Source organism: Salvelinus alpinus, chromosome 10 (genome assembly GCF_045679555.1).
Source record: "Salvelinus alpinus chromosome 10, SLU_Salpinus.1, whole genome shotgun sequence".
Lineage (NCBI taxonomy): Eukaryota > Metazoa > Chordata > Actinopteri > Salmoniformes > Salmonidae > Salvelinus > Salvelinus alpinus.
This window is the reverse complement of record NC_092095.1, coordinates 81,220,080-81,235,053: the sequence shown is the minus strand read 5'-3', so window position 1 is coordinate 81,235,053 and position 14,974 is coordinate 81,220,080. Positions and strand designations below refer to the sequence as shown.

Genomic DNA, 14,974 nt, shown 5'->3' with positions numbered 1-14,974 from the left:
ACAACTCTACCAGTCCAGACATGTCTGCCACTGCGTACCTCTCTCTAGGAGAGGACGTATCTGTCGTATCTGTCGTATCTGTCTGGGGGGGGGGGGGGTCGGTCTTCACCCCTACACACTCCCACAACCCCTCCACCTACCCGGGGTTGGTATCTCCCATAGAGATGGCTCTTTTCACTTCCACTGGTTTCTCACAGAGCTATATATATATAGGAGAGTCTTCACTTTTATTCTACAATGTAGAAAATAGTAAAAATAAAGAAAAACCCTTGAATGAGTTGGTGTCATATTGACAAAGCTTTCTTTGGAGATTTACAATATTAACATAATAATCAATATTAATCAATATTGTCAACGGGACAACAGTAACAACAATAACCAAGTGTCAAAATAACCATACATTGAACAATAACAATAAACATACAGTAGAGTACATGTGCAGGTTGATTGGTCTGTCAGACACTGTCCCTCAACTTATGGCAGGCAGCAATGTAGTGCGCTGCCAACCCACAGCTCTCTGCGTCCTCCCCCAAGAGGACGGGTAGCCTATCCTCATCAGAGAGGTCTTTGAAACCTTGAATAAGAGTTTCACATTTGGGGAAATGAAACTAATTGTTTTATATTTTTGACATTTTGTCAGGAAATGCAGCTCTGTCTCAGGTTCTGCTGTTGTGCAGTGGTTGCACAGCCTTTCCTCTACAGGGAGCCAGGTTTTCCTGTGTCTACCCTTCTCAATGGCAAGGCTGTGCTCACTGAGCCTGTACTTTGTCAAGGTTTTTTTAAGGTTTTGATCAGTAACCATGGTCAAATAGTTAGTCACGGTGTACTGTCGATTTAGGGCCAGATAGCACTGCATTTTGCTTTGTGTTTGTGCTTGTGTTTCCCAATAAGTAATGTGGTTTTGTTTTGACTGTGTTGTAATTTGGTTTATTCTGATTGATTGGATGTTCTGGTCCTGAGGCTTCAGTGTGTTAGTAGAACAGGTTTGTGAACTCCAGGACCTGCTGGATGAGGGGACTCTTTTCTTTGCTCAGCTCTTGGCATATATTATATATTCACACAGTTGAAGTCGGAAGTTTACATACACCTTAGCCAAATACATTTTAACTCAGTTTTTCACAATTCCTGACATTTTAATCCGAGTAAAAATTCCCTGTCTTAGGTCAGTTAGGATCACCACTTTATTTTAAGAATGTGAAATGTCAGAATAATAGTAGAGAGAATGATTTATTTCAGCTTTTATTTCTTTCATCACATTCACCAGTGGGTCAGAAGTTGACATACACTCAATTAGTATTTGGTAGCATTGCCTTTAAATTGTTTAACTTGGGTCAAACGTTTCAGGTAGCCTTCCACAATCTTCCCACAATAAGTTGGGTGAATTTTGGCCCATTACTCCAGACAGAGCTGGTGTAACTGAGTCAGGTTTGTAGGCCTCCTTGCTCGCACATGCTTTTTCAGTTCTGCCCACAAATGTTCAATAGGATTGAGGTCAGGGCTTTGTGATGGCCACTCCAATACCTTGACTTGGTCGTCCTTAAGCCATTTTGCCACAACTTTGGAAGTATGCTTGGGGTCATTGTCTATTTGGAGGACACATTTGCAACCAAGCTGATGTCTTGCTTCAATATATCCTCATAATTGTCCTCCCTCATGATGCCATCTATTTTGTGAAGTGCACTAGCCCCTCCTGCAGCAAAGCACCCCCACAATTTTTGCCATGATGTCAAGCAAAGAGGCACTGAGTTTGAAGGTAGGCCTTGAAATACATCCACAGGTACACCTCCAATTGACTCAACTGATGTCAATTAGCCAATCAGAAGCTTCTAAAGCCATGACATTTTCTGGAATTTTCCAAGCTGTTTAAAGGCACAGTCAACTTAGTGTAGGTAAACTTCTATAACAGCCTCCACTCTTCTGGGAAGTCATTAATATGGAGTTGTTCCCCCCTTTGCTGCTATAACAGCCTCCACTCTTCTGGGAAGTCATTAATATGGAGTTGGTCCCCCTTTGCTGCTATAACAGCCTCCACTCTTCTGGGAAGTCATTAATATGGAGTTGTTCCCCCCTTTGCTGCTATAACAGCCTCCACTCTTCAGGGAAGTCATTAATATGGAGTTGGTCCCCCTTTGCTGCTATAACAGCCTCCACTCTTCTGGGAAGTCATTAATATGGAGTTGGACCCCCCCTTTGCTGCTATAACAGCCTCCACTCTTCTGTTCGACCAGTAGGTGTCAGTATACCTTTTGGGCGTGCGTGTGTACACACACACACACACTGGGTTTGCATGTGTTTAGTGCGGTACGTTGTTTGGCAGAGTCATTGTGTCTTCATGTTTTGTTATGGTTCACTAAGGGTTTGGTTTAGTTTCTATCTTTTCAGGGAGAGGATCATTTCTGTCATTTCTGTCTGCTGTGTGTACCTGTGGTGAGGTGTGTGTGTGTGTGTGTGTGTGTGTGTGTGTGTGTGTGTGTGTGTGTGTGTGTGTGTGTGTGTGTGTGTGTGTGTCACACATCTGGTAAAACAGGCTTTGGTGCCTTGGGGAAATGAACACAACAGAAGCATTAGTTAGAACCACTAATCATTACACTTTTAACAACCTGCGTTAACATGTTTAATGTTGCCCAGATCGTTGGCTCATAGAGACAGTTAGTCATGTTTGGTAAAGATTATGGAGAGAGAATGTGGACTGCAACTTTTGGAGTGGTCCACTTTGAGTGTCTGCTTCTGTTACTGTGGTAGTCTTATCTAAACCACTAGCTAGAGACTGTTACTGTGGTAGTCTGTTATCAAAGCCCCTGTCTGTCTAGAGACTGTTACTGTGGTAGTCTGTTATCAAAACCACTGTCTGTCTAGAGACTGTTACTGTGGTAGTCTGTTATCTAAACCACTGTCTGTCTAGAGACTGTTACTGTGGTAGTCTGTTATCAAAGCCCCTGTCTGTCTAGAGACTGTTACTGTGGTAGTCTGTTATCAAAACCACTGTCTGTCTTGAGACTGTTACTGTGGTAGTCTGTTATCAAAACCACTGTCTAGAGACTGTTACTGTGGTAGTCTGTTATCTAAACCACCGTCTGTCTAGAGACTGTTACTGTGGTAGTCTGTTATCAAAACCACTGTCTGTCTAGAGACTGTTACTGTGGTAGTCTGTTATCAAAGCCACTGTCGAGAGACTTACTGTGGTAGTCTGTTATCAAAACCACTGTCTGTCTAGAGACTGTTACTGTGGTAGTCTGTTATCTAAACCACTGTCTAGAGACTGTTACTGTGGTAGTCTTATCTAAACCACTGTCTGTCTAGAGACTGTTACTGTGGTAGTCTGTTATCTAAACCACTGTCTAGAGACTGTTACTGTGGTAGTCTGTTATCTAAACCACTGTCTAGAGACTGTTACTGTGGTAGTCTGTTATCTAAACCACTGTCTGTCTAGAGACTGTTACTGTGGTAGTCTGTTATCAAAACCACTGTCTGTCTAGAGACTGTTACTGTGGTAGTCTGTTATCTAAACCACTGTCTGGCTAGAGACTGTTACTGTGGTAGTCTGTTATCTAAACCACTGTCTGTCTAGAGACTGTTACTGTGGTAGTCTGTTATCTAAACCACTGTCTGGCTAGAGACTGTTACTGTGGTAGTCTGTTATCAAAGCCACCGTCTAGAGACTGTTACTGTGGTAGTCTGTTATCTAAACCACTGTCTGTCTAGAGACTGTTACTGTGGTAGTCTGTTATCTAAACCACTGTCTGTCTAGAGACTGTTACTGTGGTAGTCTGTTATCTAAACCACTGTCTAGAGACTGTTACTGTGGTAGTCTGTTATCTAAACCACTGTCTAGAGACTGTTACTGTGGTAGTCTGTTATCAAAGCCACTGTCTGTCTAGAGACTGTTACTGTGGTAGTCTGTTATCTAAACCACTGTCTGGCTAGAGACTGTTACTGTGGTAGTCTTATCAAAGCCACCGTCTAGAGACTGTTACTGTGGTAGTCTGTTATCAAAGCCACTGTCTAGAGACTGTTACTGTGGTAGTCTGTTATCAAAACCACTGTCTAGAGACTGTTACTGTGGTAGTCTGTTATCTAAACCACTGTCTAGAGACTGTTACTGTGGTAGTCTGTTATCTAAACCACTGTCTAGAGACTGTTACTGTGGTAGTCTTATCTAAACCACTGTCTGTCTAGAGACTGTTACTGTGGTAGTCTGTTATCTAAACCACTGTCTAGAGACTGTTACTGTGGTAGTCTGTTATCTAAACCACTGTCTAGAGACTGTTACTGTGGTAGTCTGTTATCTAAACCACTGTCTGTCTAGAGACTGTTACTGTGGTAGTCTGTTATCTAAACCACTGTCTAGAGACTGTTACTGTGGTAGTCTGTTATCTAAACCACTGTCTGTCTAGAGACTGTTACTGTGGTAGTCTGTTATCAAAACCACTGTCTGTCTAGAGACTGTTACTGTGGTAGTCTGTTATCAAAGCCACTGTCTGTCTAGAGACTGTTACTGTGGTAGTCTGTTATCAAAACCACTGTCTGTCTAGAGACTGTTACTGTGGTAGTCTGTTATCAAAGCCCCTGTCTGTCTAGAGACTGTTACTGTGGTAGTCTGTTATCTAAACCACTGTCTGTCTAGAGACTGTTACTGTGGTAGTCTGTTATCAAAGCCCCTGTCTGTCTAGAGACTGTTACTGTGGTAGTCTGTTATCAAAGCCACTGTCTGTCTAGAGACTGTTACTGTGGTAGTCTGTTATCAAAGCCACTGTCTAGAGACTGTTACTGTGGTAGTCTGTTATCTAAACCACTAGCTAGAGACTGTTACTGTGGTAGTCTGTTATCTAAACCACTGTCTAGAGACTGTTACTGTGGTAGTCTGTTATCAAAGCCACTGTCTAGAGACTGTTACTGTGGTAGTCTGTTATCTAAACCACTAGCTAGAGACTGTTACTGTGGTAGTCTGTTATTAAAGCCACTGTCTGTCTAGAGACTGTTACTGTGGTAGTCTGTTATCAAAACCACTGTCTGTCTAGAGACTGTTACTGTGGTAGTCTGTTATCTAACCCACTGTCTAGAGACTGTTACTGTGGTAGTCTGTTATCAAAGCCACTGTCTGTCTAGAGACTGTTACTGTGGTAGTCTGTTATCAAAGCCACTGTCTGTCTAGAGACTGTTACTGTGGTAGTCTGTTATCAAAGCCACTGTCTGTCTAGAGACTGTTACTGTGGTAGTCTGTTATCAAAGCCACTGTCTAGAGACTGTTACTGTGGTAGTCTGTTATCTAAACCACTAGCTAGAGACTGTTACTGTGGTAGTCTGTTATCTAAACCACTGTCTAGAGACTGTTACTGTGGTAGTCTGTTATCAAAGCCACTGTCTAGAGACTGTTACTGTGGTAGTCTGTTATCTAAACCACTAGCTAGAGACTGTTACTGTGGTAGTCTGTTATTAAAGCCACTGTCTGTCTAGAGACTGTTACTGTGGTAGTCTGTTATCAAAACCACTGTCTGTCTAGAGACTGTTACTGTGGTAGTCTGTTATCTAAACCACTGTCTGTCTAGAGACTGTTACTGTGGTAGTCTGTTATCTAAACCACTGTCTGTCTAGAGACTGTTACTGTGGTAGTCTGTTATCTAAACCACTGTCTAGAGACTGTTACTGTGGTAGTCTGTTATCAAAGCCACTGTCTGTCTAGAGACTGTTACTGTGGTAGTCTGTTATCTAAACCACTGTCTAGAGACTGTTACTGTGGTAGTCTGTTATCTAAACCACTGTCTAGAGACTGTTACTGTGGTAGTCTGTTATCAAAGCCACTGTCTGTCTAGAGACTGTTACTGTGGTAGTCTGTTATCTAAACCACTGTCTAGAGACTGTTACTGTGGTAGTCTGTTATCTAAACCACTAGCTAGAGACTGTTACTGTGGTAGTCTGTTATCTAAACCACTAGCTAGAGACTGTTACTGTGGTAGTCTGTTATCTAAACCACTAGCTAGAGACTGTTACTGTGGTAGTCTGTTATCAAAGCCACTGTCTGTCTAGAGACTGTTACTGTGGTAGTCTGTTATCAAAGCCACTGTCTAGAGACTGTTACTGTGGTAGTCTGTTATCAAAGCCACTGTCTAGAGACTGTTACTGTGGTAGTCTGTTATCAAAGCCACTGTCTGTCTAGAGACTGTTACTGTGGTAGTCTGTTATCAAAACCACTGTCTAGAGACTGTTACTGTGGTAGTCTGTTATCTAAACCACCGTCTGGCTAGAGACTGTTACTGTGGTAGTCTGTTATCTAAACCACCGTCTGGCTAGAGACTGTTACTGTGGTAGTCTGTTATCAAAACCACCATCTGTCTAGAGACTGTTACTGTGGTAGTCTGTTATCAAAACCACTGTCTAGAGACTGTTACTGTGGTAGTCTGTTATCAAAGCCACTGTCTGTCTAGAGACTGTTACTGTGGTAGTCTGTTATCTAAACCACTGTCTAGAGACTGTTACTGTGGTAGTCTGTTATCAAAGCCACTGTCTGTCTAGAGACTGTTACTGTGGTAGTCTGTTATCTAAACCACCGTCTGTCTAGAGACTGTTACTGTGGTAGTCTGTTATCAAAACCACTGTCTAGAGACTGTTACTGTGGTAGTCTGTTATCTAAACCACTGTCTGTCTAGAGACTGTTACTGTGGTAGTCTGTTATCAAAGCCACTGTCTGTCTAGAGACTGTTACTGTGGTAGTCTGTTATCAAAACCACTGTCTGTCTAGAGACTGTTACTGTGGTAGTCTGTTATCAAAACCACTGTCTGTCTAGAGACTGTTACTGTGGTAGTCTGTTATCAAAACCACTGTCTAGAGACTGTTACTGTGGTAGTCTGTTATCTAAACCACTGTCTGTCTAGAGACTGTTACTGTGGTAGTCTGTTATCAAAACCACTGTCTGTCTAGAGACTGTTACTGTGGTAGTCTGTTATCAAAACCACTGTCTGTCTAGAGACTGTTACTGTGGTAGTCTGTTATCAAAGCCACTGTCTGTCTAGAGACTGTTACTGTGGTAGTCTGTTATCTAAACCACTGTCTAGAGACTGTTACTGTGGTAGTCTGTTATCAAAGCCACTGTCTGTCTAGAGACTGTTACTGTGGTAGTCTGTTATCAAAGCCACTGTCTAGAGACTGTTACTGTGGTAGTCTGTTATCAAAGCCACTGTCTGTCTAGAGACTGTTACTGTGGTAGTCTGTTATCAAAACCACTGTCTAGAGACTGTTACTGTGGTAGTCTGTTATCTAAACCACCGTCTGGCTAGAGACTGTTACTGTGGTAGTCTGTTATCTAAACCACCGTCTGTCTAGAGACTGTTACTGTGGTAGTCTGTTATCTAAACCACCGTCTGTCTAGAGACTGTTACTGTGGTAGTCTGTTATCAAAACCACCGTCTAGAGACTGTTACTGTGGTAGTCTGTTATCAAAACCACTGTCTAGAGACTGTTACTGTGGTAGTCTGTTATCTAAACCACTAGCTAGAGACTGTTACTGTGGTAGTCTGTTATCTAAACCACTAGCTAGAGACTGTTACTGTGGTAGTCTGTTATCAAAGCCACTGTCTGTCTAGAGACTGTTACTGTGGTAGTCTGTTATCAAAGCCACTGTCTAGAGACTGTTACTGTGGTAGTCTGTTATCAAAGCCACTGTCTGTCTAGAGACTGTTACTGTGGTAATCTGTTATCAAAACCACTGTCTAGAGACTGTTACTGTGGTAGTCTGTTATCAAAGCCACTGTCTGTCTAGAGACTGTTACTGTGGTAGTCTGTTATCAAAGCCACTGTCTTTCTAGAGACTGTTACTGTGGTAGTCTGTTATCTAAACCACTGTCTAGAGACTGTTACTGTGGTAGTCTGTTATCTAAACCACTGTCTGTCTAGAGACTGTTACTGTGGTAGTCTGTTATCAAAACCACTGTCTAGAGACTGTTACTGTGGTAGTCTGTTATCTAAACCACTGTCTGTCTAGAGACTGTTACTGTGGTAGTCTGTTATCAAAACCACTGTCTGTCTAGAGACTGTTACTGTGGTAGTCTGTTATCAAAACCACTGTCTGTCTAGAGACTGTTACTGTGGTAGTCTGTTATCAAAGCCACTGTCTGTCTAGAGACTGTTACTGTGGTAGTCTGTTATCTAAACCACTGTCTAGAGACTGTTACTGTGGTAGTCTGTTATCAAAGCCACTGTCTGTCTAGAGACTGTTACTGTGGTAGTCTGTTATCAAAGCCACTGTCTAGAGACTGTTACTGTGGTAGTCTGTTATCAAAGCCACTGTCTGTCTAGAGACTGTTACTGTGGTAGTCTGTTATCAAAACCACTGTCTAGAGACTGTTACTGTGGTAGTCTGTTATCTAAACCACCGTCTGGCTAGAGACTGTTACTGTGGTAGTCTGTTATCAAAACCACTGTCTAGAGACTGTTACTGTGGTAGTCTGTTATCAAAACCACTGTCTAGAGACTGTTACTGTGGTAGTCTGTTATCTAAACCACCGTCTGTCTAGAGACTGTTACTGTGGTAGTCTGTTATCAAAGCCACTGTCTGTCTAGAGACTGTTACTGTGGTAGTCTGTTATCAAAGCCACTGTCTGTCTAGAGACTGTTACTGTGGTAATCTGTTATCAAAACCACTGTCTAGAGACTGTTACTGTGGTAGTCTGTTATCAAAGCCACTGTCTGTCTAGAGACTGTTACTGTGGTAGTCTGTTATCAAAGCCACTGTCTTTCTAGAGACTGTTACTGTGGTAGTCTGTTATCTAAACCACTGTCTAGAGACTGTTACTGTGGTAGTCTGTTATCAAAACCACTGTCTGTCTAGAGACTGTTACTGTGGTAGTCTGTTATCTAAACCACTGTCTGTCTAGAGACTGTTACTGTGGTAGTCTGTTATCAAAGCCACTGTCTAGAGACTGTTACTTAACATGTCCATCTCTCTCTCTCTGTCTCTCTCTCTGTCTCTCTCTCTCTCTCTCTCTCTCTCTCTCTCTCTCTGTCTCTCTCTCTGTCTCTCTCTCTGTCTCTCTTTCTGTCTGTCTCTCTCTGTCTCTCTCTCTGTCTCTCTCTCTCTCTCTGTCTCTCTCTCTGTCTCTGTCTCTCTCTCTCTCTCTCTCTGTCTCTCTCTCTCTCTCTGTCTCTCTCTCTCTCTCTGTCTCTCTCTCTCTCTGTCTCTCTCTCTGTCTCTCTCTCTGTCTCTCTCTCTCTCTGTCTCTCTCTCTGTCTCTCTCTCTGTCTCTCTCTCTCTCTGTCTCTCTCTCTGTCTCTCTCTCTGTCTCTCTCTCTGTCTCTCTCTCTGTCTCTCTCTCTGTCTCTCTCTCTGTCTCTCTCTCTCTCTCTCTCTCTCTCTCTCTGTCTCTCTCTCTCTCTGTCTCTCTCTCTCTCTCTCTCTCTCTGTCTCTCTGTCTCTCTCTCTCTCTCTCTCTCTCTCTCTCTCTCTCTCTCTCTCTCTCTGTCTCTGTCTCTGTCTCTGTCTCTGTCTCTGTCTCTGTCTCTGTCTCTGTCTCTGTCTCTGTCTCTGTCTCTCTCTCTCTCTCTCTCTCTCTCTCTCTCTCTCTCTCTCTCTCTCTGTCTCTCTCTCTCTGTCTGTCTCTCTCTCTCTGTCTGTCTCTGTCTCTGTCTCTGTCTCTGTCTTTCTAGGTGAGAAGCCGTACAGGTGTTCGTGGGATGGGTGTGACTGGCGTTTCGCCCGTTCTGATGAGTTGACTCGTCACTTCAGGAAACACACGGGGGCCAAACCGTTCCAATGCTCCGTCTGCTCTCGCTCCTTCTCCCGATCGGATCACCTGGCCCTGCATATGAAGAGGCACCAGAACTAACACACACACACACACAAAACGCTAGCTTGAACCACAAAGACATGCACTCAAATCAGGAAACGTTCAACCTAAACTGTTCAGTGGTGTACAAAACCACTATAATGGAGGATTCCTTGTAGTCTTTATCTTGACCTGGTCGCAGTTGTAAAGGACAACTTGTTCTCAACTGGCCTACCTGGTTAAATAAAGGTGAAATAACATTTAAAAAGTCTAACTCCCAAACCACTCTTCTGGAGTAGACCTTGTAGTCTAGACCAGTGGATCCCAAACTGTGGGCAGGGACTCACTTTTGGACAGAACCCACCCAACCTAAGCCCCCTTTTTCATCCAGGAGAAACCCTGCATTGTCACAAGTACAAGAGGGTGTTATTCATCTCTATTTTTAGTCTCTATTTTTTTCTTCTTCACCGCTCAACCCTTATGGTGGGTCGCGACTCAAAAGACTCCTCAATTGGTGGGTCACTTGAACCGAGGGGGGGGGGGGGGCCCTGGTTTAGACTACAGTATAACTTATTATCTGGGGGGGCTTGTAACTGTTATTGATCTGTTGATGTCTTTTATGTTCTGTGTCTTTACGGCAGTCATCTCTCATATTCCCTCTCAAAGGAGATGAGGGAGGGAGGGGGGGAGGGAGGGAGGGAGGGAGAGTGATTTTTTCCCCCCCTCCCCCTTATTTAAATCTAAGTATTAGATGAGGGGAACGCATCCGTGGGGCGACGCACAATTGGCATAGCGTCGTCTGGGTTAGGGAGGGTTTGGCCGGTAGGGAGGGTTTGGCCGGTAGGGAGGGTTTGGCCGGTAGGGAGGGTTTGGCCGGTAGGGAGGGTTTGGCCGGTAGGGATATCCTTGTCTCAGTATGTAAAAAAATAAAAATTAAATATATAAAAAAAAATGTATGCCCTCTACTGTAAGTCGCTCTGGATAAGAGCGTCTGCTAAATGACTAAAATGTAATGTAAATGTAAAATGGGAAGACAGAGATGAGCGACAGAGAGAGATGAGCGACAGCCGTATGATTTGTACAGACCTCTTTACGCACCACGGGTGCATAGGATTTATCTCTCTCCCTGATTCTTTATCTTTTTAATATCAGGTGTCCAATCAAAAAAACACATCTTTTGACCAATGGGTAAAATATTAATTGTGTAGATGATAATCCTCTAAGAAAACCGATAGTCCAAACCTCCGTGTCTCTATCATAAATCCGGTCATCTTTTTATCCTTGTTAGGGAGGGCGACTAAATCAATGGAGGACAGAGGAACAAAAGTGGTCGATAATCTGGAGAATAGTGTCACCTAGTATGATGAGTATCGACCCGACCCAGGTTTTAACATTTTTTTTGTGTTCGTCATCTTGTCTAATCCGGAGAACGCAGAACAATATCAAGTTTTTGGAGACATGACGTGTAGTATTTGTTTATATTTTAGTTTAACACTTTTCATAATTCATGACAAAATCCTGTTATTTTTCAAAGACTTTTCTCACAACAAACAAACAACAACAAGTGTGTCTTTTTAACTTGTCAACAGAGCACTGAGCCAAACACCAAACTTTATTTTATTTATTTTCAAAGCCTTTTACATTTAATTTAGCGTTTAGCGACCCGCGGAAACTACTTTGGAGACGACAACGACAAAAAAAACGTAAAATCCTCAAAAGGTTTGGCGGTAAAGCCGCTCGGTCTACGGAGTTCCGTGCTTTATTAGCGAATGTATTAGGTTACGAAATCAGACTCTTTATTTTAGTTTTATTGTATATAAAGTTAATTATATGTCAGAGAGACCCCCCCCCCCTTTACCGAATGATTCAAAACGTGAAGAATCATATGTGTGTGTCTCGGTAAAAATGTATTTTCTAACATAAGGAAGTGAAATGTTTTCTCCTACTCTGGGCAGAGTGGTGGGACACCCTACTTACTGTTGAATGTAATACAGAAGACCACATTGACTAGTATTCCTGTCAACTAACCTCCTGGAGCTTCCTGTCAACTAACTTCCTGTCACGTCGTTTCACCCTAAGTGTCTCTGTGGTCTTCTGAGCTCCACATAAAAAGGTACTTTGATCAATTTGCATGCGTCCCAAATGTCACCTTTATATAGTGCACTACTTTAGACCAGGGCCCTATCGAACCCTATTCCCTATATAGTGCACTAATTTAGACCAGGGCCCTATCGAACCCTATTCCCTATATAGTGCACTACTTTAGACCAGGGCCCTATAGAACCATATTTCCTATATAGTGCACTACTTTAGACCAGAGCCCTATAGAACCCTATTCCCTATATATAGTGCACTACTTTAGACCAGGGCCCTATAGAACCATATTCCCTATATATAGTGCACTACCTTAGACCAGGGCCCTATAGAACCATATTCCCTATATAGTACACTACTTTAGACCAGAGCCCTATAGAACCCTATTCCCTATATATAGTGCACTACTTTAGACCAGAGCCCTATAGAACCCTATTCCCTATATATAGTGCACTACTTTAGACCAGGGCCCTATAGAACCCTATTCCCTATATATAGTGCACTACTTTAGACCAGGGCCCTATAGAACCCTATTCCCTATATATAGTGCACTACTTTAGACCAGGGCCCTATAGAACCCTATTCCCTATATATAGTGTACTACTTTAGACCAGGGCCCTATAGAACCATATTTCCTATATAGTGCACTACTTTAGACCAGAGCCCTATAGAACCCTATTCCCTATATATAGTGCACTACTTTAGACCAGGGCCCTATAGAACCATATTCCCTATATATAGTGCACTACCTTAGACCAGGTCCCTATAGAACCATATTCCCTATATAGTACACTACTTTAGACCAGAGCCCTATAGAACCCTATTCCCTATATATAGTGCACTACCTTAGACCAGGGCCCTATAGAACCATATTCCCTATATAGTACACTACTTTAGACCAGAGCCCTATAGAACCCTATTCCCTATATATAGTGCACTACTTTAGACCAGGGCCCTATAGAACCCTATTCCCTATATATAGTGTACTACTTTAGACCGGGGCCTGTAGTAGTGTACTATATAGGGAAATAGGCTGCCAATGGATACTAGCTGATACTATAATGCTAAGTCTTCCTGTTATTTATTTAATGATACTTGGACAAGAGGGAATCCATCTTTTCTCACGTCTGCTGTTTTATTCTGTGTAACTGAAATGCCTTAATGTAAATATCTGCTCTGTAAATAACGTTTTAATTTTTAGTTTATTTTGCTCTTATTTTTTATTTTTTTATTTTTAAACAAAAGGGCAGAACTTACAAAATGCCCCGCATCAATGCTGTGTGACTTTTTGTTTTTAAATATTTTGATGATGATATTGGTTTTATATTTGTAATTTTGAACATATTTTCTAGTTTCCCTTTTGGTAGAAATGAAACAAATAAAATCCTAATCAAAATAAATCTAGTTGTCCACTTGTTTTTTTTTTACATTTGTTGTCATGATTCAAATGTCTTTTTACGGAGTCCAAAAACTTGACTGCGAGGGTCCGACGTAGCAGACAACGTAAGACGCTTAAATCCAGCGGTTTCCCCAATAAGTTTCTCTTGTCATCTTTTCTTGTCCAAGGGTTTCCCTGTAAACCTCTCGTCCACCTGATGTTTGGCGTAGCAGGAAGTGGCTCCGCTCAGCACGTCAACGTGTCTGTTACCAGTCGAGTTGGGAGTAAACCTGTTGTGGTGCTTTTGACAGGTGTCTCACGAGGATCTTGGCTCAACTTGTTATTGTCATTGCCTCAGATCACAGAGAGATCTTAGCGATAAGAAGAGATTCGGTAACCTTTGAAAATAGATTGATAACATGGTTGTGTTTTACTTTTTAAAAGATTTTAAAGATAGTCTTTGGCTCGTTATACCATATATTTATTTGTAATGTGCCGCAAAGAGGAAGAGCCGTTCCTCAGGTGAGGTCTGATGACTGACGTGTTCTGGAATGTTTATTGTGATTCTATAAATCATTCTAGAAGCTTTTATTCGTCTGATTCCGGAGACAGAAGACTGGCTTGGTTCCAGAGCGATCATTCCAGAAGCTTTACTGTGAAACATTTACCTACTGGCCACCATTCCAGTCTGTCAGCCCAGTTGTCCAGCCCCTCCTAGCTAGTTTTATGTACTCCCTTCACGACATGGCTCTGATCTGTCTCTGATTGGAGACGACATTGGATCGGTCTCTGATTGGAGACGACAGTGGATCGGTCTCTGATTGGAGACGACAGTGGATCTGTCTCTGATTGGAGACGACAGTGGATCTGTCTCTGATTGGAGACGACAGTGGATCTGTCTCTGATTGGAGACGACAGTGGATCGGTCTCTGATTGGAGACGACAGTGGATCGGTCTCTGATTGGAGACGACAGTGGACCGGTCTCTGATTGGAGACGACAGTGGACCGGTCTCTGATTGGAGACGACAGTGGATCGGTCTCTGATTGGAGACGACAGTGGATCGGTCTCTGATTGGAGACGACAGTGGATCGGTCTCTGATTGGAGACGACAGTGGACCGGTCTCTGATTGGAGACGACAGTGGACCGGTCTCTGATTGGAGACGACAGTGGACCGGTCTCTGATTGGAGACGACAGTGGATCGGTCTCTGATTGGAGACGACAGTGGATCGGTCTCTGATTGGAGACGACAGTGGATCGGTCTCTGATTGGAGACGACAGTGGATCGGTCTCTGATTGGAGACGACAGTGGATCGGTCTCTGATTGGAGACGACAGTGGATCGGTCTCTGATTGGAGACGACAGTGGATCGGTCTCTGATTGGAGACGACAGTGGATCGGTCTCTGATTGGAGACGACAGTGGATCTGTCGGAGGCAGTGTCCCGTTGGACTCTGGTCAGAGGCGGTGTCCCGTTGGGCTCTGGTCGGAGGCAGTGTCCCGTTGGGCTCTGGTCGGAGGCGGTGTCCCGTTGGACTCTGGTCAGAGGCGGTGTCCCGTTGGACTCTGGTCAGAGGCGGTGTCCCGTTGGACTCTGGTCAGAGGCGGTGTCCCGTTGGACTCTGGTCAGAGGCGGTGTCCCGTTGGACTCTGGTCAGAGGCGGTGTCCCGTTGGACTCTGGTCAGAGGCGGTGTCCCGTTGGACTCTGGTCAGAGGCGGTGTCCCGTTGGACTCTGGTCAGAGGC

General features: G+C 43.4%; 1 protein-coding gene across 1 annotated transcript in view; it reads left to right on the top strand.

Moving 5' to 3' along the window:
• LOC139532856 (Krueppel-like factor 5) overlaps positions 1–13,250 on the top strand; it is a 38,020-nt gene extending 24,770 nt beyond the window's left edge. Inside the window, exon 4 of the mRNA XM_071330974.1 lies at positions 9,638–13,250. Within this exon, the coding sequence (XP_071187075.1) occupies positions 9,638–9,816 (179 nt within the window). The 3' untranslated portion in view covers positions 9,817–13,250. The remainder of the gene's footprint in view (positions 1–9,637) is intronic.
• The last annotated feature ends 1,724 nt before the right edge of the window (positions 13,251–14,974 follow it).